The following is a 27,975-nucleotide window of genomic DNA, read 5'->3' as shown; positions in this document are numbered from 1 at the left end:
TCGGCTTTCTGAATTAGGTTTTAACCAAGTCCACACTAGAATGGAGCTTCTGATGGGAGCTTACCTCTTCCCTTGACTCCCTGGAACAGTTTTTCTCCAAGGGTGGTCCCTGGACCAGCAGGTCACCATCATCTGGGGACGTGTTAGAAAGACAGTTCTCAGCCCCCCACCCCACACCTGCTAAATCAGACACTCTGGAAGTGAAACCAATAAACTTGTGTTCCAGCAAGCCCTCCAGGTGATTCTGATGTATTCTGAATTGGAGAACCACTGCCCTAGAATAATTTGCTAGTTGGGTCAGAGGTCTGTCCATCCCCCAGGGCACTTGCCACTGCCCCACCTCTTGTCTCAGGCCATGCCTTACCCTCTGCCTGGAATACATAAGAAAGGAAACTCTTTCTGAAATTCTGCTTCTAATTTATGGACCCACTTAAATCTCACCTGCTTGGAGAAGTGCTCCTTAACTATCCCAGCCTGAAAAATCGTATATTCTTCTATATACTCCAGAGGGTTTGTCTGTTGCTCTCGTTTCAAACTTGCCAACGTTATTCTGGCTTCTGTCTTATTTTTAATACTCACGTATATGCCTTGTCTTCTCTACTTTTAAAAGGTAGGAATTATGGCTTAAAGATTCTTTTCTCTTCATCAGCCTTAAGCCTGGGCTTTGCAGGCATAGTGACCCCTTGATAACTATTTCGGGGGCCCACAAAATGTTATAGCTGGAATGAGCCTTAGAGACAGCAAGAGCTCAGGCGTCTTGCTTTCAGATAAAGTAGCTGTTAACAAGTGGATCAGAAGGCGGGTTCCGCGATTCCCCGGTTAGTGTTCTTGCTCCTCCCCGTGCTGCGTTGATGGGGGAGAGAGACCTGAGTGGGGGCCTTCAGGCCACCTGCCTGGTCCAGACTAGCAGGTGTTGTTTGTTTGCTGCCACAGACTCCAACCAAACCCAAGGAAAACCCAGGGGGAAGCCTCCCAAAGGAGGGTTTTCAAAGGTGTATTCATGTAATTTATAAACTGGGAAACTTTTTGATTCTTTCATAACGAATGAGAACTGGGAAAGTTCTCGAGCCTACTGAATTATGTAGCGTGGTATCTGTTCCCCATCGTACCTGAGGGAACCTCCCCAGTTCACATACTCAGCATCCCAGGGGTACCCACAGAGCTTCTTTTAGTTTCGAGAGCTGTCGTTAAGAGGAGAGCCAGTGACTCTTCTGAACCCAGGAAAAATTGGCACGAGGGCCATTTTGATCCAGATCATCATCACTGTTTTTCCATGTTTATTTGGAGGAAAAAAATTGAATTTGGTGGATTTGTTGAATTATTGTCCTCCAGTGTTACCCTCTGGGGCTCTTCCCTCCCTCAACCTTTTCTTCTTTTGACACATGGGCTAATATTGTTCAGCTGAGGATCAAAATAATGGCACAACGAAACCACCTTTCATCAGAAGCCATCCATAAAATTCCCTTTAAAATTGGCTCGGCTGGCATAGCTCATCTTGTATTGTGTTGTTTGTTCTATTACTTGGTAATAGAACCAGCGCATAGCCTCCTCTGATCGATATGGAAACAGAGCAGAATGCAGGCCATGGGATGGTGCCAACAGAGGGGCCAGTGTTATAACGCAGGTGCACAGGGCTGATTACAGAAAAGTTGGGAGGAATGAAGAGGGAGAGGTGCAGAGGGGCAGGGAGCAGGCGCAAAGGGGTTAAATGTGTCAGGGAACCCTTAGTGTTACGAAGCTGAGACTGCTCGTAGCCCTGACAAAGGGGTTGATGGAGGGAAAGGAGGCCCCGAGATTTGAGTGGCTACATTGTGAGAGGACAGTGATAGACCAAGAATAAAAGACCGTTTGTTTTCCAAATTGGCATCCACCATTCATCAGTTTGTTTACCAGCATTTTCTCCAGAGGTCTCTGAGGAATATCTGTCTTTTAAGCTACCACTGTAGAGCATCAAATTCTGTGTCATTTGTAATTGGTTCACTGTTTATCTTTAGATATGACAAGGTTTTATCATATCGTCAAACTAAATTTTTTTGTAATTCTTACATTGTTGGGATTGTCCTAAAGCTATTATAATATTGTATCAGCTTTTTTTTTCACTTACGACATAATCAACTTGATCAGTTTCCTTAATGAATGATCAGTGGGGCTTGAGGCACAGTGACAGAGATGGAATGGGTGCATCTCTGAGAGGTGTGGTCCCAGTAATGTCACCCAGTAGCGGGACTGGGGCCATAATGGGGAAGGATATTCATCAAATGAGGCCCAGCTATTTAATCCCATAAGTTATCTGGTGTCTGTGACTAATACACACATATGTGTGTATACATACACATGTATAACTAGTAATGTCATGTTATCTATATAATGATAATTGATTTGTGATACACAGTATATGAGTATATGTCAGTATATTTTATATATAAGCATAGTAGGTACTAACATGTATATTAGGTAAATACAATGTGTAATTAATTATATAACTAATATAACTGATTTTGAGGCAAGAAGATAAAACCTAACAGTAAAGTCAAGAGAGCATCTGGATAATTAGAGCCTAAACCCACTGAGATGTCCTGTTACTCTTTTCCTTTGCTGTGAAAATCTGGACCTGAAAGTGGAGCAAATGAGGTGCTTCTCAAACGGAGTTCACCGGGCTGCCCGCTCAAGGTCAAAACTCAAGCACGTGAACCCTCAGTAAACCCTACAGGGAAGGTCTTGGGAGCACAAGCCCTCTCAGAGCTGCCTGATGTCCTGGAGGGCACGGGATTTCACACGGAAAAAGGGAAGGGAACAGTGACAGTGGTGAGGCCTTAGATGGGGGCTCTTGCTGCTTCGCTGCATAGTCCGATGTGAAGTTGGGCAGGTTCTCATCTCCTTGCAAGTCCATTTCCTAACCACTCAGATAGGGATGGTGACACTGGACCTGTGCCTTTCACTGAGGCCTGAGGCTTGTGAAATAAAATCACACTTGAAAACACTGTCTAAATGGCAAACTGCTGGATGATTTGTGTGTGTGTGTGTGTGTGTGTGTGTGTGTAGCTAAAATCCTTTGTTGGGAACCCTCCTACGCTGTTGGTGGGAATGTAGTTTGGTGCAGTCACTATGGAAAACAGTATGGAGATATCATAAAAAACTGAAAATAGACTTATCTTATGATACAAAAATCTCACTCTTGGGCATATATCTGGAGGAAACCCTAATTCAAAAAGATACATGCACCCCAATGTTCACAGCAGCACAATTTACAATAGCCAAGACATGAAAGCCACTTAAATGTCCATCGACAGATGACTGATAAAGAAGTTGTGGTTTATTTATGCAATGGAATACTACTCAGCCATAAAAAAGAATAAAATAATGCCATTTGCAGCAACATGGATGGACCTGGAGATTGTCATACTAAGGGAAGTAAGACAGAAAGAGAAAGACAAATACCATATGATACCACTTACATGTGGAATCTAAAAAAAGTGACATAAGTGAACTTATTTACAAAACAGAAACAGATTCACAGACATAGAAAACAAACCCTTATGGTTACTAGGAGGAGAAGGGAGTGGAAGGATAAGTTGGTAGTTTGAGATGCAGATACATAAAATAGATAAACAACAAGGTCCTACTGTACAGCACAGGGAACTATATTCAATATCTTTAATAGCCTATAATGAAAAGGAATATATATATGTATGTATGTATAACTGAATCACTCTGCGGTATGCCAGAAATTAACACAACATTGTAAACTGACTCTATTTCAATAAAAATAAATAAAATAAAATCCTTTGTAGAATAAATGTTATAAATAATTAAACAGTATATTATATATTGCAGTATGATCTTGACCAGTTAATTAGGAGTTTAGAGGACTGTTCCAAAAAGAAAAACAAAGTCTAAGGCTCTGAAAATTTATATTAGGGTAAGAGAGATGGCTTATCTAGAGGCACCACAAGGGAGTTGTGTATGAAAGATAGTGTCCGTCTAGGAAACGGGTGGATATACAGAGATGGAGATAAGTAATGAGTTATTTGTACTATCTGTTGCAAGTAGTAGAAAAAAATATCACTTTACAAACCGTAACTATTTTAGATATAAAAAGAAGTTGTCCTTGGCCTGGATAATACAGAGGTATCCCAACAGAAAACTGAGTATCAGTAAGAGAAAGACATTATTCTTTTATCTGTGCTGCAGCTCCACGCAGTTACTGATTGTGCCTTAGAAGTTACATGATTTATTTAACATTGTTTGTTTATTCGTTTCCACACTGAGATCTTGAGTCATCACTGGGCACAGAATTAAGGCAGCCAGTAGGTCTGGTACTGGACGGCTCAGCAGAGTTCCCCGTGTCAAAATATTTGTGGGAATAATGCTCATCTTAAATATAGCCATCAGCTAACCATTTCTTTCCTGAGAATTAAATAATTTTGGCAACAGTCTGTCTGTCTCGTGTCTGGGATACGTTCCATTTATGACCAAGTGAAACACTGATAGGTTAGTTAAGACCGCAAAAGTGACCATCTTTCCAATTTTAACAGTGTAAGCAAGATGAATTTGAAGTTCTTCCAGCATCCAAATCACGTACCTTCACAATAGTATTTTCACGTTTGTAAGCATAGTTGAGATTTTCTTTTAGCACATGTAATTTTTTTTAAGTCAGTAAAGATGTGAATGCGAAAGGGAAAATGGGAATAAATTGCACAAGACTGTTAGCCTTACCAGAGCATAAAAAAAGCATTTCCTGTTGAGGTAATGCTGATGACTTATTAGCATGTCTTTTCTTAATACTCACTAGAAATAAATTGCTTCCACTCTGCTTATAGTGCCAGTCAGTGAAAGGAGCAGGGAGGACCAAGAGTAGCACACTTAACACACTGCTGGGAAGAGCAGGTTCACAAAGGCTGAGCATTTAACTCATCATGATTCACCGCAGGATGGGGCCAGCTTTCAAACTCCTGACAGTGGATTACTGCTCTGGTACTGACATACTGACGTACTGACGAAGCCAGGGATGTCCTCCCCAACAGAGCCCTGAAGCATTTTGAAAGTGAAAGGAAATTGCTCTGAACTGGGTAGGAAAGAGATGGGAGGGGTGAACAGGACCATCTCTCACCCCGCACCCACTGACTCCCCTGGTAGCAGGGTCCTCAGAAGCCACCTGCCTCTAAAATAGCTGACGGGGGTTCGCGTGCTGAGCCTGGCGGGGCAGTGAGAGCTCAGTGTGTCTGTTTCCTGGGGGGCGGGGGTGGCATCACCCAGACACCTCAATCTCGTTCACTCTCCCAAACAGTCCTGCACCTGTAAGCATTGGGGAAACTAGTACAAGAGCGGTGCTGAGTATAGCTCAGTGGTAGAGCACATGCTTAGTATGCCTGATGTCCTGGGTTCAATCCCCAGTACTTCCATTAAATAAGTAAACAAACCTCATTACCTCTCCACCCCAAAAAAAGTTAGCAAAAAGTTGGGGGGAGGGTATAGGTCAGTGGTAGAGCACATGCTTAGCATACATGAGGTCCTGGGTTCAATCCCCAGTACCTCCATCAGAAAAAATAAAAATAAAAATAATAATAATAATAAGTGGAAAAAAACAAACTTAATTACCTCCCCCGTCAAAAAAATTTTTTCTAAAAATTACCTCCACTGTCAAAAAAAGATTTAAAAAGAAAGAGCACTGCTGGGTTGGACATCTTAGGCCCTAAAACGGGGGCTTTGTGGGGTGCGGCAGGGGTGGAGTCATGGCAAGAACAACCTCTAAAGGCCTGAAAATGTTTGAGAAATGCCCCTGCTGCCAGGAGCAGGGTCGTGGCGGGTGGCTTGCGGCCAGTGGGCCTGGAGCTCCTTGTCGCTAGATTTCCACTTTCCACCCCGCTTGGCCCCCGAGGGCCCGAAAGCAGGATGGGGATTAAAGGGAGCCGACCTGTGAGCTCAGGAAATGCCTCCTTTCTCTCTCCCCTTTTGTTGGTAATGTGTTGATGCCTGTTTCCGCTGAGGGCCGCACAAGCCACTTCTTGTTGGTACCCACACCTCCCAGCGCCTGCTCCCTGGGAAGGAAATAGCTGTGTTGATGGCAGTTGCCCACGGTGGGGCGGGGGGGGGTGTCTCTGGGGACCGCCCTGGCCTTCTCCTCCTCTGCCGTGTTGAGGGTGGGGCATCAGGGCGCTGGTTACCTTTCTGGAATACCCTCTGCTCAGCCTTGGCTGGCCCTCTCCCTCTTTCCTTCTCCTTTCAGGTATGTTTTCTAGGATGACTGCCTTTGCTTGCCTGAGGCCGCCTAGGATGGGTGAGCGGCTGCTACTCAAAGTTCAGCTTGGTGCAAGCTGGCTGGTTAATTAATAGACAGCCTCCCCTCTGTCACCCTCTTGTTTTCCCTCCGGTGTTACAAACCGGAGGAAGAGGCTCACGTTTCCTTGGGTTTCCAATCCACGGACTTCAGAAGTCTGGCAGCAGAAAGGGTGTTGGGCGCTAGCCTCTCTGGGTTTTCTCAGCAGCACCCTCCCCTCCCCATCCCCAACAGAACAGCTGATCTGAGAGTGGGTCCTGGGGGTCATTAGCACGTTGGGGTTTCTGATGGTTTTGTTTGTTGGTGCCTGACTGTTCGCTAGTTTTAGTGATCCTCTTTGGTGAGATCTGTCTTATAATATTTCCTTCATGGTTAACCCGTTTACCTAGGCCTCTCAGAGTTCATTTGTTGGTGTGTTTTCTGTGTAAGCAATTGTTAGAGGACTGAGTCACCCGTGCGGTAGCCTGTGGTTGGATGTGGGCTGAGGTTATTCAGTGACTAATTTCCAAGGGGAGGAGAAATTGGCTTATCATGGGGCGGACAACTTTTTATCCATGCCTGTAGCAGCTTCGCTCGGAAGACGGGGTGAAACAAAATGGTCTTTCCTGGCTGTGAATACACAAGCTGGGGAACATTTTAGGATTTGTGGGTTTGTTTGTTTTGGGGGGTTGGATTTTTTGGGGGTTTTTTGGTTTTTTTGTTTTGTTTTGTTTTTTGGTGATTTCTTCTCTGAAGAGAAAGCTGTCTAAATTATCCAAGTGTGGAACGGAGGATTTAAATGAAGCCAGCAAACAAAGGAATCGTGTAATTGGGAGCTCAGCCAATGTGCTTTTTCCCGGCGTTAGTTACACAGGTGATTTCCTTAAGAAAAAGTAAGTGGCTTTAATTCTTTGAGGATGAAAGAATCTTGTAAGAATCATTTTCAGTTTTGTCCGGTGACTTCATTGTATGGTCTGATTGAGTGGTATGTTTACAAATTCTAGACTTGGAAGGGTGGGGTTTGAAATCCAATAAACTGTACATGATATCCCTTTCCGCAAAGAGATATATGTGTATATATACACATTTTTTTAATGTGCCACAAAGAGACATGATTACATGAGAAGTTTCCCAAATGATTTGAACTCAACATTTTTCATGCTAGATGTTTTTCCAGAAGTAATTTTTAGTTTTTTCTCCCCCTTCTATCTGACATTTGAGAAACTTGTAAATGAGTAATATTTGATTTAACTTACCGTGCTTGGGGGGAAACCAAATATAGGTATGTTTGGATTCCTCACTTAAACTTCAGGTGATTAATTTGAAACCGCCCCAGATTTTTTCTGGTCTTTAGGAAGTACAAGCCAAACAGCGTATTGAGCTGTGTGTTCTGAGCGGGGGACAGCAGCCTCTCAGCTGAGGCCAGGGTGCAAAGGCTCTGGAAGAAACCATGCTCTTTACCAGAACCGGAAGGACTGAACCGAGACCCAGCCGTGCTTTGGGGAGGAATGAAAAGAGGGAGACATGATGCCCAACAAAGCAGATGGAGGCTGGAGAACAGCCTCGTCATGCATTGCCAGCACACCTAGTGCAGATAAATGAACTTGCTCTCTGGGCCAAGGTGCTGGCAAATGAATACCCATGTTGTGCTCTGAGAAGGTGTTAAAAGGACCTTTGTTTTTGTTTTGCTCATCTCTTACTGTAAAATGAAATTCCTTAAAGCTCACAAAGATATTAGGGTTGAAATCTGGGGCGTAAGTGTCAAAGATGTAACATACTCAGATCATTTTCACTTTCTCAGAGAGATGAGATGATAGAGAAAATCAGTGGCATTAGAGAGACTGGTGGGAGAGTAAAGGATTCAGATATACTGAGGTGAATAGCAACTGTGTGCATTTGTGTGTATGTACGTGTTTTACTTACTTCAGTTCACATTTAATGTAATTTTCTCCTAAAAGCTCTGACTTTGAGTACTAGTATCGGAAAATCCTAGTGTGTATCTAATGCCATTTCTTTCCTCATTAACCAAAACACAGTTAAACAAAACAAAACCAGACTATGTAGGTGCCTGGTTCTAGGAAGATAGCTGCATGGAAAGAACACTAATATCAAGGGCTGGGGCTTTTTTAAAACTATGAATTATAGAATCTTAATCATCATCCTGGTTCAGTCAAACAATGAGAATCTCCTGCAGTATACAAAGTCCACTTTTTATTGGAATAGCAAAGACTTGAAAAGATTCTTTTTATCACGCCATACCTTCCACCACATCCTAAGAGCGTGTTGCCTTTGGTTGATCTGTATCCTTTAGTGTATGAACCCAAGTCCTCTAACTTGAAGGGTTTATTCAAGTTGTAGGTTTAAAACTTTTCCCCACTCTGTCGTGGGAAGATCATAGCATTCTCTTCTTGGGCTCTCTGCAGAGACAAGGATGAAATTATCAAGGTTCATGTTGGAGAGTCAATCACGGGTTGGCAAGGCAACATAAGAATTTTGCCAAAGGCTTCCAGCCTCTTCGTCACCCATATCGAGAGAGACATTCAACCTTCGATTACCTGTTCTATCATGGTTGTGTGCTTGTATTCACCTCCACTGTGGGTAACTCAGCTGGACAGTGATTCAGTAACGCTATTGGATGCTGGCAAGATCATTTTGAAGTGGACAAGGCAGGTCTGACACACAGCATTATCATCAGGTACATGGTGCTGATTGCTCATGGCTACAATCCATCCTCATTGGCTGAGGTCTCATTCTGGCTGAGTGGTACCTATGCCATGCTGGCTACTGGATGTTCAATATTTTGACTATCACTCGCATCCCCCACATAAATGCACAGCATGTCTCAATTATTGTTCATTCATTGTTACATTTCCTTCTGAATTCATCTGCACATGACACTCAGAAAGTCTGGTAAGATTTTTATTCTAGTGAGTTTTTTGGTGTGTGTTTCATTTTTAACTTTATGTAACTTAATTTCATCTAGTTATATAATGTACCTCCTAACCATTCCTTTTCACATCACCAAACATGTTTTCAAAACACCTATACAGGCCCCTCCGATGCTCTAAAAGAAATTTCCTTGACTTTCCACTAATTAAAATTAACTTTACATTTTTCTTTCATGAATACTTGTTATTCTTCTGGACAGTTCTGTATGCCCAGGAATATTGATATTTCTTTATACTCTCTTGCCAGAAAAGTTGGGGGGACGGTGGTTCTCTGTGTGTTCATTAGGGTCAGGAGCCCTCAAATCAAGATATGATGTGAAGCCAGATATGGAGGGAAAAGAGAACAAGGAATCGTGACTAATCCCATTAGGATTACTGTTCATTAAATGGATTACAGGCATTTCAAACCCTATTCTTTTTGTTTTCTTAGAATTAATAACAGTAATAATAATAGTACTTACCATTTGTTGCACCTGATTGGCCTTGAGTACCATGGGATACTATATGCAGCGGCTTGTTTGGATTGATCTTTACGTTTGTTTGGGTTCATTTTGGCATCATGTGGTCCGATTAGGTGGGGAACTTGGTCAAATATGCGTTGCTGGCTGAGCCCATCCGTCTTGTATTTTACCACCTGTGAAGCCCTGCATTGCTAACACTAAGCCAGACCTTTCTTTTCATTGAGCCCTACATGGAGGAAGACAGGGTGGGTGGGAGAGGTATTCATAGAGGATCTGTGTTGATCTACTGCAGAAACCCTGGCTATATGGTTGCTCCAGCCATTCTGGAATGAGAAATCGGGTATAGGGAGGGCGGGTATAGCTCAAGTGGCAGAGCGCATGCTTAGCATGTACCTCCTCTAAAAGTAAATAAACCCAATTATCTCAAAAAAAGATTGCCTGACAATGGGTATAGGCCTTGGGCATGCCCTCCTGGTCTAAAGCCCTGAGCCATGAGGGCTGCGTGGGCTGGAGCATCTGGGCTGGGCCAGTGTGGAGTGGACACACCTGTAGTGCTTGTCGACCTTGACCTCAGCCTAGGTGTGACTCCCCAAGGGCTAGGAAGTGGGGAAGAGGTCCCAGGGGTGAGGACAGCTTGAGGATATCCCAAGTCTGGTTTACAGGGGGAAGACAAACTAGCCTATTGTGGGGGGAGTGTGTGCATGTGCTGGGGAGGTGGGGCTAGTGGAGATAGAACTGTAATTTCGAGTGAGGAGCCTGCATACTCAGGGAGCCCCTGAGGGGACTGAGGAGCCAATTTGATAGTGCTTGGGTAATGTACCCCTCAAAGGGCCCCTTTTTTGGCTCCATATTTGCCTTTAGCTTGCGTTTTTTGTTGACCATTTCTATGCTAAAACCCGCTACAGTATATAAAGGCCCCGGGTCAGAGATTCTGCACTGCTGGATCCTTCTAGAGACAGGATGAGGGAGCCATGAGAGTCCGGCCGGCTCATTCCTGCATTCTCATTACGAGATGTACACAAGAATGTGTCCCTGCAGGGCCAGAAGTTCCCCTCAAGGGCAGGAGCTTCTGGGGCTTGTTTAGAACTTAGTCCTAGAATCATGCTTGGTTCTCAGCAAGTGTTTGATAAATCATGTTCACCACATGAATGAATGTGTAAGATAAGCAATCAGCATGCATTCAGGGCATTGGGCCCTGCTTCCTTTACAACCATTATCTGTTAAGTCTTTTTCTTCTCTCTTCCCCATCACCCACACTGTGAGTCTCTCAGGAGCCCATTTCCTCTCCCCTGTGCCCCTGCCTCACCCACCCCCCAACCATTTATGCCCTCCTTATCCATCTGTCACATCTTCCAGAAGCCCGTGTGGGAAGGTGACAGCACAATTAGAACTTGAAGATGGGCTTGGGAGGTCCCACTGGCTGCCCATCCCCTTCCTTGTAGCTGTTTGGAGAATCTCAGTAAGCAAGACCCTTTTGGGCTTTGATCAAAACAAAAAAAGTATCAGAAATTCACATCCTGAGTTGATTTGTATTTTTTAATTCTGCCCCTTGGTAAATACAATAGTGCGGTTGCAAATTACTTTCCTGTTTTCCCATTAACTTGCTTCTTTTTTCAATTGAGATCTAATTGACATATAACATTGTATTAGTTTCAGATGTATAACCTAATGGTTCAATATATGCGTATGTTGCAAAATAATCACCACAGTTAGTCTAGCTGACATCCATCACCACATACAGTTACAATTTTTCTTCTTGTCATGAGAACTTTTAAAATCTGCTCTCATCAACTTTCAAATATACATTATTAGTAACTATAGTCACCATGTTGTATGTGACATCCCAGGACTGATGTATTTTATAACTGCAAGTTTGTATCTTTTGACCACCTTAACCCATTTCACCCCCCTGTCCCCACCCGCCCCGGGCTTCACCTCCTGCAGCTGGCAACCACCCATCTGTTTCCTGTATCTATGACTCTTGGGTCAATTCTTAAGTCATCGTTTCTTCTAAAGGAGAGCTGATGGGAGACCTTGGGTGGGAGGGTCCCCACTCTCCTGAACTGGGGGTCAGGACACAGCCCAGAAGTCACTGCTGCCTGGGCAAGAAGTACGGGGCTCACGATGGCCTGTCCCCACACACTCCTCATCGTCACACGGCAGCCCCAGAGGGCGGGATTCTTCCCTCTTCTCTTCCTTAGGGTCCCCACTGTGAGTTTGCCACCAATTGCACTGTTACCTACTGAATCATTACTTCCTCCTGGCCTCTTGGGTGGAGCTGATTTCTCACAGGCTCAAGTAGAGAGTTGGCAGATCAGTGGAACTTCCCTCCCAGTTTTTCCCACTTGTATCCTTTCCTCCTGTGGCCATGCCACTACATTGTATCAGTTTGGAAAAACAGGTAAGGTGTTTACTGTCTATTTTCCAGGGCTAACACCAGGAAAATGTGCTTGAGATGAGCTTTAGAAAGCCTAATTTTAGCATTTTTGATACATTTAAGACTCACATAGTTTCTTCTTGTCTCTAAGAAGCTGTGACCTCAGTATCTAAACCCCTGCAGTCTCTTTTCCTCACAATCCCCAGTGTTCAGCCCTCTATCAGGGGCTGACATTCATTTCTGTGGTTGCTGTGACAAATCACCACAAACACAGTGGCTTAAGACACCACAAATTTGTTATTTTCCAGTTGTGGAGATCAGAAGTCCAGAATGGGTCTCACCGGCCAGTATCAAGGTGTTGGCAGCGCTGCCCGCCCGCTGGAGGCTCTGGGGAGAATGCCTTTCCTTGCCTTTTCCAGCTTCTGGGGCTGCTGTGTTCCTTGGTTCCTGGCTCTCTCCTCCTTCTTCAGAGTCAGCAGCGTAGCATCTTCCCATGTCTCTGATTCTGCATCTGTCATCACATCTCCCGTGATGCTGGCCCTCCTGCCTCTTTCACATATAAGGATCCTCATGACAACATTGGGCCCACCTGGATAATCCAGGATAATCTACCCATCTCAACATCAGTAATAAAGGACACCTGCAAAGTCCCATTTGCTCTGTAAGGGAACATGGGTCCAGGGATTAGGGTGTGGACGTCTTACAGAGGCCACTATTCATCCTACTTCATCAGAGAAGCCCCACCAAGATGTCTCTAAAAACATGAATATCGAAGCAGATTTTCTAATTTCTCTTTTCATTTTCAGATGCAGAGAGAAATTGTTTATGCCAGAGGAGATGGGCCGGGTGCCTCTCGACCTGGACCCACAGCCCATCCGCCCCACGCCATTCCAAATTCTCCGCCGTCCACTCCTGTGCCCCATTCCATGCCGCCCTCCCCATCCAGAATTCCTTACGGAGGCACCCGCCCCATGGTTGTTCCTGGTAACGCCACCATCCCCAGGGACAGACTCTCCAGCCTGCCTGTCTCCAGATCCATCTCCCCCAGCCCTAGCGCCATCCTGGAAAGGAGAGACGTAAAGCCGGATGAAGACTTGAGTGGCAAGAACATGGCCATGTACCGAAACGAGGGATTCTATGCTGATCCCTACCTTTATCACGAGGGACGGATGAGCATAGCCTCTTCGCACGGCGGGCACCCGCTGGATGTCCCCGACCACATCATTGCGTACCACCGCACAGCCATTCGGTCCGCAAGTGCTTACTGCAACCCCTCTTTGCAAGCGGAAATGCACATGGAGCAGTCACTGTACAGGCAGAAATCAAGGAAATATCCAGAGAGCCACTTGCCTACTCTGGGCGCCAAAACGCCCCCGGCTTCTCCCCACCGAGTCAGTGACCTGAGGATGGTGGATCTGCAGGCTCACCATAACGCCCTGGGGCCACCCCACACCATGCAGCCTGACCGGGTTTCGCCCAGCCGCCAGGCCTTCAAAAAGGAGCCAGGCGCCTTGGTGTACATTGAAAAGCCCCGGGCCACTCCAGGATTATCGGGGATGGTGGACCTCGGCCCTCCTCTCGTTGAGAAGCAAGTGTTTGCTTACAGCACGGCTACGATACCCAAAGACAGAGACACCAGGTAAGGCGGTGATGGGGGAGCCGAGGGTGGTCCACACCTACATGTGGGTTGTTGAGTTCTGATCTACGGGAGTCACACCAAGAGAATAGCATCAGCTGAGCACCAGTCTGGAGCAGTGTGCCCTGTAGGCACTGAGGGGGTGGACACAATGGGATCAGAGGCCCTTCTAAATCTGGTGGCCAAGTCGGGCTGGCCAGTCACCAGGCTAAAGGGAGGCAGGCACCCCAGCAAGAATGTGGGTCTACCAGCAGCATCATCAGTGTGACTCTGCAGAATCCGGAGGAAAATTACGATTTTTCAGAAACCATTCAGACAAATCAGTCAAGCGCTGATAGTAATGGATCTCCCACTGAAAGTAAGGAGCGAGTGGTTCAAAGGTTAACTGTTTGAAATGGCTATTCGTGTTCTTCCTTGTAGAGTGCCCTTTTGTTTTCTCATCTGCTTTGGGGAAATGGAAAGAAGGTGTCATTGTCTGTCATCCAGGGTGATAAAATGTGAATTGGCATAAAAATAGAATGGTGTGGATGTAATACTCATTCGGGAGTGGTACTGAGATCAGCAAAATTATTCTAGTGAATGAGATACTCTGGGTATCTAAATTTTTTTTTTAATTTTTGGGGGGTAATTAGGTTTATTTATTTATTATTTTTTTAATGGAGGTACTGGGGATTGAACCCAGGACCTTTTGCATGCTAACCACACACTCTAACATTCATCTATATCCTGCCCCTAAATTTCTTTTTTAATATACATGTTTTTATAATTTACCAGCTCTGAACCTGCCTACTACATCTTGAAAACCCTCCAAAGTTCATATAGTAATAGAAAAGCTAATTTTTTTTTTGTTGAAGTGTAGTTGATTTACAATGTTGTGTTAGTTTCTCATGTACAGCAGAGTGATTCGGTCACATACACATACACATTCTTTTTCCTATTCTTTTTCATTGTAGGTTATTACAGGGAAAAACTAATTTTGGCAGAGGGAATTTCCCTGGCCTGAATTGGTTGAAGAAAGCCAACATAATAATTATAATCACAAAAATCTAGTCAAAGAAATGAGTCGAAAAGAGGTGTGAAGCATTTGGCCTGTTGTCCTAGAGGGACTCAGAAGGGGCATGAAAAACACAAATCAGATATTCAGCCACTCAGTACTTTATTGGAACCACTGCTCCCTCTTCCTCACCAAAAATGATAATATCACTTACTATTACATAGCGTCATGAGAAGGAAGGCTGAAATTGTGACTGGAATGTGAGTTGTGTATCTTACCATCTTCCTTATCACACAAATCAGAAAGCTCTGTCCTCATTGGCAGAACATTATCATGAAGGGGCCACAGTCACAGAAGAAAGATTCCAGGAAGGTGGAAGGCAAAGAAATGTGGAAGTTTAGGGACCATTAATGCACCAACAAATTGTAACCCTCTCACACAGCTGAAAAACAAACAAACCAGCCAGCAACAGTGACTGGCTGGATTATGCAGGACTTAAAAATAAACAATCAGAAAACGGTGATCATTCTCTCCTTTCTGCAGTCCCTAGGAAGTGAAATTCTAAGAATCAAAGAAAGAGATGCTTCTTGTGACCATAGAAAGCTGAGGGTGTGGAATGAATACTGAGGCTCATTGGAGCAGACAGGAACTCTCCCAAGATGTGCCTTAAGGGGAGGAAGCCTGCACCCTGTGCTTCTAAGAAAGGGTGCGGCTTCCGCTGCGGTGGGCTGTGCAGGGCTGGTTGGGACACGCCTGCCACTGATAGGGTGGGACTTCGAGTCATAAGAATTTAGTCCAGGGAACAATAAAAACTCTCCATCTCCAGGGCCAGAATCCATCCTCCCTGCCATCCCTGCCCACCCCCATGCCTACCCACCTTGTGGGTAGAAGTAGATTGTGAGCTTGATTCCACCTTGTAGCACATTAAGCCATTCGCACCTGGTTGGCCAGTGATGGCACATTTTGGCCAATGATGGTGTCTGGCTTCTCCGTTAGCACCTAGTTCATTGTCATGTGAGCTTGATGTGTGTTCCCACATGTCTGTAACTGAACATCATTGAACACAGTTCCCAGGGTAGGGTTATGGGCGGGACCAAAACGAAGGACCCTTTGCTGACGTGTGGTCACCTCTGTACTGCTCTCAGGTCAGAGTCTTGAAGAATTTTAGCCTGAAGCAGCATCAGTATTTTTTCAAAGCCTCTGCTTCCTTGGAGTTTTCTGTTCTACTGAGGCTCAGAAAAAGCTGTGGATTTCTGTCTTACATGTTAGAAACTCCTTTTAGAAAATCCAAATTATCTTATTTCTAGAATAACGAGTATTTGAAAATTGACTGAAAAGATTAATGCTCACCTAAAATATACTGTCATGATCACTACCATATTCTGACGTATGGTTGTAATTTGGTTACTTGTTTGGTTGTCATTTGGAATATAATTTTACATTTTTGATTTTTTTTCATTCCTGTAAATGTGAAATAGCAGAGGTTGAATTTTATCTCACATCTTGCAGAGGTGTTTCCTCACCTGTTCATCAGCTTATCTCCAGAGGATGGAGTTGGTGGAACTGGGGTGTGTGTGTATACACGGGTAGGCTAGCTTCCCTTCTCCAGCAGCCCTAGACAGACAGACAGATGGACACACACACACACACACACACACACACACACACTTCTCTACATTTATAGTTTCTGTTACTGAAACATCTAAACATCCCCACTAATTCAACCCAGGCACATCTCAAAAGTATATAAAGAATGATTCTTCCCATTCCTGGGCATATATTCAGGGAAAACTATAATTTGAAAAGGCACATGCACCCCAGTGTTCACAGCAGCACTGCTTACAATAGCCAAGACACGGAAACAACCTAAATGTCCATGATAGATGATTGGATAAAGAAGTTGTATATATTTACAGGGGAATACTACTCAGCCATAAAAAAGAATGAAATAGTGCCATTGGCAGCAACATGGATGGTCCTAGAGAGTATCACAGTAAGTGAAGTAAAAGTCAGGAAGAGAAAGACAAATATCGTATGATATCACTTATATGTGGAATCTAAAAATGTGACACAAATGACCTTATTTATTAAACAGACACAGACTCACAGACATAGAAAACAAACTTCTAATTACTAAAGGGGAAAGGAGGAGGGGGAGGGATAAATTAGGATTTGGGGATTAGCAGATACAAACTACTATATATAAAACAGATAAACAACAAGGTCCTAATGTATAGCCCTGGGAACTATATTCAGGGAACTATATAAATATCTTGTAATAGTGTATAATGAAATAGAAAATATATGTATGGGGGAGAGGGTATAGCTCAGTGGTAGAGTACATGCTTAGCATGCACAAGGTCCTGGGTTCAATCCCCAGTACCTCCACTGAAATAAATAAGTAAATAAACCTAATTACCCTCCAAAACAAAAATTAAGTAAATAAAATATTTTTTAAAAAAGAATGTATATGTATGCATAACTGAATCACTATGCTGTACACCAGAAAGTAACACGACATGGTAAATGAAATATACTTCAATTTAATAAAAAAGAATGATTCTTTAGTAAAAGGAACTTAAGTCTGGACATTTTGCTCTCTGCACTCCCACCCACCACCGCATTGTTACCTGGACAGGTCAGAATGTGGAACAAAGTAAGAAATGCCCCACTCGCCATCTTCCACTGCAATTCTGCACTCTTTTAGACAGCTTGATGACTAGGCTGAAATGTGGCACTGCTGAGTAATACTGGGTAATATTATAAGAAGAAGAATGACACTGTCGTTTATTGAGAGTTGTTTATGGGCCAAACACAACACAGAGCAGTTTCTATACATCATATGCTGTAACCATCACGACAACCCAGTGAATCCATACTGTCATCATCCCTATTTTACAGATGCAGAAACTGAGCTCAGAGAGGTTAAGTAACTCGTCCAAGGTCACAAAGCCAGTAAGTGAGATAGAATGTCCAGGTGCTTTAAGGAATCCATACCCTTTCCCACACCGTGCAGTGTTCTTCCTGGTGAGTGAGAACTATTAGCCCCGCCTTCACCCAGCAGAGAAGTGAATTCAGGAGTGAATTCTAAGCATTTCAGCCAGGACTAGATGCTAAGTAGCTGCTCCGAAAAGATATTTACAATCATAAACATGGTCAAATTTGCATAATTATGCTGCTAAATATATACATGTCATTTAAAATGTAACTGCCCTCGCTAATATATTAGCACAATTATGCAGAAATAGGGGAAGAAAGAAGAGAACATTCTTGGTAGATTTTATTTTGAAAAGAAAATGAATGTGAGCACCATGTCAAAGAAAATTTTTAAAAACAAGAACGCCAGAAACAATTACTATAGCACAAAATTATAGTCCATTGTTACACCTATGCTGTGGTGTTATTTTAGATATATGTAATCTGTACAAGTATTTTTAAAAGTCTTCAACTCCTAAAAGTCTAACTTCAGGAATACAGGGCCAAAAATAAACTTCAGGAATAAAGGGCCAAACCAATTTCTGTTGCAGTTTCATTATATTAAAAAGCAAATAAATCTGTGAGTGCTTTTTTTGCATGTAAAACTCTCAAGTGAAATTTTACATCTAAGATGTGAAGCAACAAAAACACAGGAGGGTGACTGAGAAATCTATAGACATGATTCCTTTCTGGGGATTGCTGGATTCACATAGTCTTCAGAAAACCACTTCTATGAAGTAGCCCAATAACTGGGGGATGTTCGAAATCAGAAATTTTTTCTTTCTTATCTGTACTCAGGAAACTTCCAAAGGCAGCTCTTTTTTTTTTTTTTGAACATGAGTTTATATAACAGTTCTATTGACTTGAAAATGAGCTAAAGACAAAGTAATTTCATCTTGATTCTTGAACTTAGTTCGTATGTGCCTTGATTTAATTAATTTGGCGTCTCCTTTCTTATGAAGATACTTCCAGAAAGCATCTAGTGATGACAGGTTACATATAGGAGACCTGGAAAAGCTAGTGTAGAACATATATGATGGTGGCATTCTCCTCCTAAGGTGGCCAAGGACTTTGGGGTAGAAGAGCAGGTTACAACTGCTCTGACCTTCAGCACAGTACAGGATGGTACAGTTATTCCCTTGGTATCCATAGGTGATTGATTCCAGGAGCCCCCGTGGGTACTCAAACCCAAGGATGCTCAAGTCGATCTGCAGTTGGTTCAATCTGGGGAAGCAAAACCCTCAGATACGGAGGGCCGACTGTAATTCTCACCTCCAAGATTCTAGAAAGAAAATGATCTTGAGCAGTGAGGTGGTTTTACCCGGATGATTTCCTTTCAACAAGGACTCCAAGAAAAGCGTGGGTCCCTGTGACTGGGAGGCCGTTCTCGAAGGAGATGGTGTGTGGCAGATGACTTAAGGCAGGAGGCTCTGTCTTCCCTAGGTTATAAAATTACTTCATTAAACAGCATCGTTATCCCTATCCATGGGACATAAAACAGCCCTTAAGAATTGTAAAACTCTAGGACATTTATGTTTTGCTCTTTTCTGTTTATAGTTTAGCTCATATAATGTGAACCGTCTCCATCAAAATAACACTTGAAATTCGAGGGTGCTCATTGCAAAGTGACTAATAGCTCTCCTTCCAAATGTATAACAGAGTCCTCCTAATGTTGTATTTTTCAAGACATGGTAAACTTGAACTGAGATCATATTTTTTACACTATTCTGCACCTGCAGTAGCTCAATTCAACAAAAAAAGTCAAGAATCCACATGGGAGCAAATGCTTGCCCCATCGGAGCACCTGTATCTGGAGGAAGAGAAACCACACGAGATCTGCTATGATTTCTAAGGCATCACAGATTTTCTCAGAAAGAAGGGGAAAGAAAATGTCTGTGTACAGAAGGAAGTCTGCATGCTCACTGGTAGCTTGGGTCTGTTCATAATCATCTTACACCACTTTCTCATTTTATGAGGATTAAGTGTTACCATGTTGGTGCCTTTGAGGGATAGGGTGCAGCCTTGGTTTACCCGTTGACTGAGTAAAAGTCTAAATCCATATTTGTGTCATTTCAAAAAATGTTCCCAGTGACTGGCAGACCTTTGAAGATTCTCTAAACTGTGCCATAAATCCCACTGGCGAGATGAGTCTGAATGATAGGAAGAGCATGGTTAACTTTTCCTCTTCCTGAACATATCGTCAAAAGTGAGCCATGTCTGGTATCTCCTACGTAGTTAGACTTGGGATCTTTCTAGAGCAAAGTTCCTTAACTTTTGCCTCTTGATATCGGGGGCCCATCCTGTGCATCATGGGATGTTGAACAGCATCTCCAGCCTCTACCGCACCAAAGGCCAGTAGCAAACTCCCCTAAAATGCTACCCCAGTCGTGATGACCAAAGATGTCTCTAGATGTCAGCAAATGCTGTCAAATCAAAAACATGGGCCTTGATGATTATCACCTCAAATCTGCCCTTTACTTTACCTCTTGGTCAAGCAGCTCCGTTATTATTAGAACTTGCTGTTGGGACCTTTGGTTCAATCAGCCTGCGATCAGCCATTTATTGAGAGGCAGTGTTTATGAACACGCCTGCTTGTTCCAGATTGCCTAGGTTCAAATCCCTATTCTGACACTTGCTAGCCATTGGAAACTGACAGATCACCGTGTTTTGCTCTGCATCCATTTGCTCCTCTGTAAAATAGAGACACTGGTAACACCAACCTCATAGGATGGAACATCTCGTTGCAGTTAAGTGCCCTGTGCCGTGCCTGGCACAGAGAAAGTGCGGGAGAGCTCCCACTTTGACCAAAGCAGTCTACCCAATGCTCCTAAACCCAGAGATGAATACACAGAGATGGTGCGGACAAAGGACTGTGCCAGACAGAGCAGAGAGACAAATGGTCAAATATAACACCAGGGGGAGCATAAAGCAGGTGGGAGGGTGGGAAACAGAAGTAAGTGCACAGAGGATGGAATTAGCTGGGATTAAAGATTCCAGTTACAATGTTGAGAATATCAAAGCCACTTTTAAATCCATTTCAGAAGGAGGGGGTGTGTTGCACATTTTCTTGGGTCCAGGAGCAAAGAGACAAGCCAGGAGAAGGCTTTTTTTTTTTTCCTTAATGAAGGGACTGGGGATTGAACCCAGGACCTCGTGCACGCCAAGCACGCGCTCTACCCCTGAGCCCTAGCCCCCACCTTAATGGCGTCTCTTTAAAATCGCACCTGAGCTGTATGGTGGATGCTAAGGACACTTAGCCAGGTAGAGCTGAAATTATCAGGTTATCAGATGCCTGTTTTGATGCCTAACAGTGCCTGGCTGACGCAGCTGGTGTCTGAATTGCTTTCCCGTGTAGCTCTAATTAGGGATCAATGAGTGTTTATTGAGCTCCTCTTTATGTGCTTAGCTGTGGACTGGACGCTTTGCAGGATACAAAGAAACTTTGATGTGTCCCCACCTGCAAGGAATATAAACTGGGAAGACAGTCTTAAAACCTTAAAGGCATGAGGCGAACGTGTAAGTGATGCTGTGGTTAAGGACAGGAGGCTTCTGAGCTACGAAATGCTTACTAAACCACCGCTTTTCAGGAACAACCACAATAAGATTTCATTCTTAGGTGGTGCCCAGGGGTGCTCTTGTCACCCTAGGAATGGCAGTGTCTCCTGGCGAAGCGGAGAGAAGGGAGGAGGCCATGCAAGCCACTGAGGGGGAAAGTGCTTTTCCCTGAGGCTGCAGCTCTGGGGGAGGTCTGTTCCCAGCATCTCCAAGTTCAGCTGGAAAGTCAGGACACGTTTTCCTTGAAAACAATGAGGAACAATGAGCAGACTAATAATAACACTGTAGGTTGAAGAGACTTCCGTGGGCCAGCTGGAAATCCAACCACCGTTCATTCCAAGTTCTAAACAATGGAAGTAGAAGAAAACTTTTCAATCACAAGCCTGCCATAATTTGGGGACGGCTTGTACATAATTAATTCCAAAGAAGTGATACAGACAGTAATTGCTGTGAATTCACAAAAGGGAGCACTTTCCTGAACTGAGGCTGATCTGGGAGCTTTCATGAGAATGCTGAGATGGCCTCGAATTTAAGGAATTTACATAATGGAATGAAAGGATGCCATTTGGAAAGACAGACTGATCTCTCTCCAAAATTTGCTATATTTCTACCATTATGCTACCTATAAAGACGAGAGCCAGATGTCATGTTTTGCCAGTCTCAGAAATCAAATTGGTGCTGATAAATTAATTACTACTTCATTCATAGGAATATAAATTCATAGTGAAATAATATTTGCTAGTCTTTCCTTAGGCTGCTGAGTTTAGTCAAGAGCTGTTTGATAAACATGATATTCAACCAATATGAAGATTATGGTTGATAGCCCTACTCTTTACACAAGGGATAGTCCATCAGAAATACCAGTGGAATGACTGTCACAAGGTCTGTCACCAGTTTCTTAAAATAGGAAGGCCATCATCTGTCACTAATTAAGTGAAATTAAAATGCATCCCTGTCTCTCCTTTGAATGTTCACGAGGTGCTGTCAATCAAATGCCTTAGACCTGAAACCCAAACTCAACCAGAGTAACCTAAATTCTGTGAGATTCAGACACGCCCCTTTCCTTGCCGACTGGAGCCTCTTTCTTCAAAGAGAAGAGGAATAGATGTTCAGGTACGGGTTGAGCCTCCTTGAAAATCAGCAAGATGAACTCACCGCAGAGTCAGTGTGGCTGCTGCCCAGCCTGAAGGTGGGGCTCGTCTAAGTGCCCAGACGGCCCAGCAGCTGGATGGTCCTGGGCTGTCGAGATGTCCTGGCCATTCAGCGGCTCTTGTGATTAGTTGACCTGCTGTCTGGTGGAGTTCACGGAGGTTTCACGTGTCCTTATTTCAATTAGGGACTTTATTTTTCATGAATGAAGTGATTCAAAATTATAGCCAGGGCTAAGCATTAATTCGAACTTTCCAAAAAAATTGCAGGTCTTGAAAACGTCTGCATTGACTCTCATAGGGCCAGTAACGCCTCCTCTCCCTCTGTCCATCTTCAGAGCTGGAGGGATCCAGTTTCTTAATTGCTGACTTTTAGGAGAAACACACAGGACATTTCCCAGAGGACAGATGACTGCCACTCCTCTGGTCAGATGATGTTTCACTATTATGCGGTCTTGATTTTTTTTTTTTTTTTTTTTTGTCTTTAAAGGGAGTGTATTTTCACTCCTCCAGCAGGCACAGGTCTCTAAGAAGACACGATTTTTTTAAAAAAGAAAGAGAGGCCAGGTATAGGAAATGCTTTCCTTCTAAGAGTCATTACCCTATTTTTTGGAGTCCGCCCTGAGATTTCCCAGATCAGACGCAGGTGGGAGGGGGGAGCCTCCTTCCACTCCCCCTCAGAGGGTCACTTAAGAGACCATCTCCCGGGAGCCTGCGCCACGTTGCCTCATTGGGAGATAAATGGCAAGCCCGTATTCAGGTCGCCAGAATACAGAGACAGCTATTCATACGGGTTTGTAACTGCACCAAAAAAAAGAGAGAGATGTCACTTCCAGAGCAGGAATATGAAAAATTGCCCTCAAGGAAGAGAAAGAAAATGCAAAACAGGTGATTTCATAAGGTAGGGTGTGTAGGCTTGCCCTGGGGAGCGAAGGCTCTCGTCACCCAGAAGTAGGGCCTCACCCTGACGGTGGGTGAGTCACAGGGAGGCAGCCCAGAGCCCGGAGCCATGCTGGGAGCACTGGGTGGGCGGGGCAGGGGGAGGCCAACCAGCTGTTCCCTTAGACCATACCTCGAGAATAATCCTCAGCGTCCCTGGTGTAACCAGGAGACGGCAGCTGGGACCTCCCAAGGGTTCTGTTGAAATGAAAATAGGTGTGAAGTCCCTTTGTGACCTGGGAAGTTCTCCATGAAGAAGAGACCTTTGGCACACACCACGCAGGAGCCACAGCCCCTTTGCAGGGAGGAGCCAGCGGGGCGCGGGCCCTTTGGGGACTGCGCGTCCTTGTGGTTGACTCGGGACCGCATTCTGGTCTCACCCGGAACAGCCTGCCCGGAAAGTAGGTTGTGAAACAGATTCCAGGCAACCTGGAGCTTCCCCCAGTGCGGCTGCCCTGCTGGGCAGGACCCCGTCGGCGCGTTGGAGTCGGTGATCATGCCCATCGGGGGCACAGGCCCGGGGGTGGCTAAGCTTTGCCCGACCTGCAGGGCTGGCCACGCCTTTTTTCCCCCTTTCCTTTTCGCTTCAGTCAAAATCATCAAACCAGAGTGGGAAGGAAACTGCAGGGTTTTTTAAAAAGTTCCCTGCAACCAGAAAATTGTGTGAGTCTAGACTTAGGTGCCTGGCAGGATTTCAGGTGCGGTGTCCACCAGGGAGTGGGGCTGGGAGAACAGGCACCTCTGTTTAACTAGGGGTGGGGCCGGCGGGGGCGGGCCCTGTTTCCTCTGTGTGCCGAGTTCACTCAGCCTCTCCCATCCCCTCCCTGGGCCCGTTCCCTGGCTTCCTGTGTTTGAACTTGCTGGGACTTTCTTCCCTGCGGGGTTTTGCGTCTGCTCCTGCCCTGCCTCGTGCACCCTCCCACCCGCGTCTGCCTGCCTGGCTCCGCCCAGCCGCAGGGCGCCGGTCAAAGGCCATCAGCTCAGCGAGGCCTTTCCCAGCCATTGTATTTGAACTTGCAACACCTGCACGCACACACACACACCCCTACGCACACCCCTATGCACTCACACATAATGGTATAATTAATATATTACAAGTAATATAAACAAACAATATGCATATATTTATATATTTACATATAGACTCTCCCCCGTTTTTTTTTTTTACTTATTTTGTCATACCTTTATCCTCACCCCCTGGGATGTAAGTTCCACCAGGAAAAGACCGCTGTTTTAGTCACCGCACTGTCCCCAGCAGTGAGAACTGTGCCTGGCATAATCGATGCCAGAAAAACAGTCGTTGAATGAATGAAGTTGAAGGGATCAAAGGAAACTTTCTGCGTCCATACGTGTTGCAGGTTGTCATGTGATGGAACAGGTGTTTGCTCCTCTGCCCCCTTGGCCCGCGTCCCTGTAGGAGGATAGCCTGGTGGGGCAGGTAAGGCGGCTGTTACCCTAGTTTGACTGTGGAGGACACTGACGCTCGGAGACATGGTTTGTCATGCTGATTTGTGTGTCCCCTCAGATGTCTGTTGGTCAGCTCAGCATATCCAAAAAGAAACTCCGGTCTTCCCGTCTCAAGTGTGACAGCTTCTTGCATCCGTCACTCAGGCCGAAAGCCTTGGTGTCTCGTTGATACTGTCTCTCCCACCCAACACTGGACACCCGAGAACGCTATCAGCTCTCTGCCCAGAGATGCCCCAACTCCCGCTATTGCTCTCAACCTCACGGCCACCACACTGGCCCAGCCATGACAGCTCTCACCTGTTCTGCCGCCATGGCCTCCTCTGTAGTCTCCATACTCTGTCCCTGCCCACCTGCTGTCTGTTCTCAGCAGAGAAGCCAGAGTGATCTGGTTAAAATGCTGGCCCCTTGGTGTCCCTCCTTGCTCACATCTCCACGGTGACTCCCACCACATCAGGGTCAAAGCCAGAGCCTCCTAAAATGACCTACAGGTGGGGAGAATGGACTTCCCAGTTGGACTGGGATGACTCCAGTTCATCTCTGCGTCCTTCTGCAATAATCAGTAGCTCCTCCTTTCACTGTCAAAAGTAACCTGGTTTGGAAGGTAAACTGTATGACCCCCGCCCCCATAATCCCTGACGAGGTCGGCCCTCTGCTGCCTTTCTGACACCTTCATTAACTCCACTCCAGGCACACTGGCCCCCAGCTGCTCCCCAGCCCAGCCAAGCATGCTCCTGCCTTGGACGCATGTATCTGCTCCTCCCACAGCCTGGAACATTCCTCCAGATAATACACATGCCTTGCTCCGTATCTTCCAATGGGCCTTTATTCAAAACTCACTTTCTCAGTGAGGTCCCCTCTGGTCACCCCATCTAACATCTTAAATCCCTTTCCTATCTCCCTTCTGGCTTTTGTTGTTCTCCTTCTTGACATTAGTGTCCAAGGTTAATTATTCATTCTGCACATTATCAGTATGGCGTAACCTCCTCGTGAGCAAGGATCTCTGTCTGCTTGTTCACTCCCGTCCCCAGCGCCCAAACACTGCCAGATACACAGGAAGTGCTCAGTAAACATCTGTTGAATTAATGGATGAAAGAACGTTCCCCTCACTGTAAGTAATGAAGTCAGAGCACAAGCCTGGGTTAATCCTGGCCTGGGGCTCTGACTTCCATTGACTCTTACTCAGTCTAATGCTTCTGCTCTTGCCTAGAACTCTCCTTGCTTAGAACTCCATTCTCCCCTCCTCCTTCCCCTTCTCCCTCCAGCGAGATCCTGCCATCCCCCTCCGCCCTGCTCACAAGTCTCCTTTTAGGAGGACTTGCTCCTCATCCGCTGACTGCTCTGGCTCCAGCATCCAGGGCAATTGACCCCGAAGAGCACGTGCCCCACCCCCGCAGAATCCCGCCTCCTGTGCGCATCCAAGCTCCATCATCTCAGCCCGAGGTCAAGGACAGAGACCCTGGCAGCATCTCCCCTCCGTTGCTATCACGTGCCCACCCTCAGCAGTGACTGTTGAACTGAAGTTGCTGGTAATCAGACGTCAGCTGAGGTGCTCTGGGTGAACGCACTGGTCGTTACTATGTGAATAATTCCTTATTCCGAGAAATGTCGTCATCTCTGTGGTATTTCTCTTCACATCTCAGTATAAATTTTCCTTCTCTCAGTGTCTTGGTGAATTTATGAAGAAAGAGTAGGAATCGCTTTTTTTAAATTTTAGATCCTTATAAATGAAGCTCCCTTTTTGCCTCTTTCCTCATGGGTGTCATTTAATGTGTCTGTCTTCCTGGATCATAACTAAAATGCTGACCATTCCAGACAGACTCCTTTGGTTTGGGCTTTGCCTCTTCCCTGACTTGGGGAAAACTTGGTTGCCTGATGAGAGGGTTCCTTTGAAGTGTCACCAAAGGAAATGATGGGGGGAGAAATAGAAGGGACATGAGGACCATTTTTTCTCATCTCTTCCCTTAGTCAGGAGCAGAGTCAGGCCAGCCGAGGAACAGTAAGGGGGAGAAAGAGGCCGGAAGCCAGAGAATAAGTCAAGACAGTGGAGGACACGTGTGGGGTCCACCGGGTCAGGAGCAAGAAAATTAAAAGGAATTTCCAGACAGTATTGATGGCTGGGGATGAAGGGAGTCAGGCCAGCAGGCAGGCAAAGAGCTGATTTGTGTGAATAAGGGATGGAAGACAGCCAAAGTTTTCTATACTTCAAGAGGAATGTGGTGTTTCCGATCTAGAATGTTTTTACCATATCAAGTAAGAATTTAAGGTCAGAGTATGTCTGAAGAAGGGTTTGAGGATCTATGATGCCGAATGTTTGAAAGGGTTATCAGGGCGGATGTTGAAGCTACAAAGGGTGATGGACTGGGGTGTGGTGGACAGGAGGCCAGCTTCCTGCACTGAAGTCATCCAAGGATGTGAGGGGATTTCCTGGATGCTGGTAGGGGAATTTAAGGATGAGTAATTCATACTCAGAAGCAGGGGAGGTGTTGAGCGGGTGGACAGATGACGGACTGAAGTGGCTAAGGGGAGATAGAACATCCGCCGTCTCATTCTTCATGAGCAGAGGGCAAAGGGAGAGGTAGCTACCTTCGAGGTCAGGGTTATAAATGATACTCCATCATGACCCTGTGTGTGCCCAGTCCTCACCTAAGGACTGAGAATGCAAGGAAAAGCGCAAGACGGGTCATTATCCTGAAAGAGCACGCAGTAGTAGCAGGACGGTGTTGAAACACTTAGAGGTAGGTGGCATTGTTGGTGTACTGCAGTTACCACCAACTCCATTACTATTTCCTCAATATGTCTAGAAGTTTCAATGACAAGTTAAATTTATTGGGCATTTTTGGAAGAATGTCTTTAGTTACACGGCTCTTTCCCCAATAGGTTAACGTTGGGCAAAAATAGAACGTTCAGGGCTCACAGTCCTATTTAAAGCTTTACCACAAATTCAGATCATCTGAATTCCAGTGTTCTGTTGAACTCATCTAAAAACAGTGTCTTTAATTACTCTGGGTTTTTCCCCTCATACCCAAGAATCAGGGCATGAGCAAATAAGGGTATAGCCTAGCTTTAAACCTGGTCACTGTTCAATTCTGGAAAACGCCTTTGGCACTGCCAAGACAAAAGGGTCTTAGTTCACTTAGATTGCTCTCAGAAAAAAAAAAAATGGCTTTGTGAAAGGAAGGCACAGCTTAAGGGTAATGATACTTCATTCACTGCTGTGT

General features: G+C 45.0%; 1 protein-coding gene across 18 annotated transcripts in view; it reads left to right on the top strand.

Moving 5' to 3' along the window:
- KIAA1217 (KIAA1217 ortholog) overlaps positions 1 to 27,975 on the top strand; it is a 669,685-nt gene that overhangs the window by 595,561 nt on the left and 46,149 nt on the right. For 16 of the 18 annotated variants that reach the window (XM_072955360.1, XM_072955357.1, XM_072955359.1 and 13 more), the window contains one exon: positions 12,849 to 13,681. In XM_072955360.1, coding sequence (XP_072811461.1) covers positions 12,849 to 13,681 — 833 coding nt within the window. Of the gene's footprint in view, positions 1 to 6,827; positions 7,150 to 8,797; positions 8,952 to 12,848; positions 13,682 to 27,975 lie in introns of those variants that run through there. The other 2 variants (XM_072955366.1, XM_072955367.1) reach the window with 2 other exon arrangements.

This window comes from Vicugna pacos, chromosome 35 (assembly GCF_048564905.1).
Source record: "Vicugna pacos chromosome 35, VicPac4, whole genome shotgun sequence".
Classification (NCBI taxonomy): Eukaryota; Metazoa; Chordata; class Mammalia; order Artiodactyla; family Camelidae; genus Vicugna; species Vicugna pacos.
Note: the sequence above shows the minus strand (reverse complement) of the source record. Positions and strands in the feature narration are given on the sequence as shown.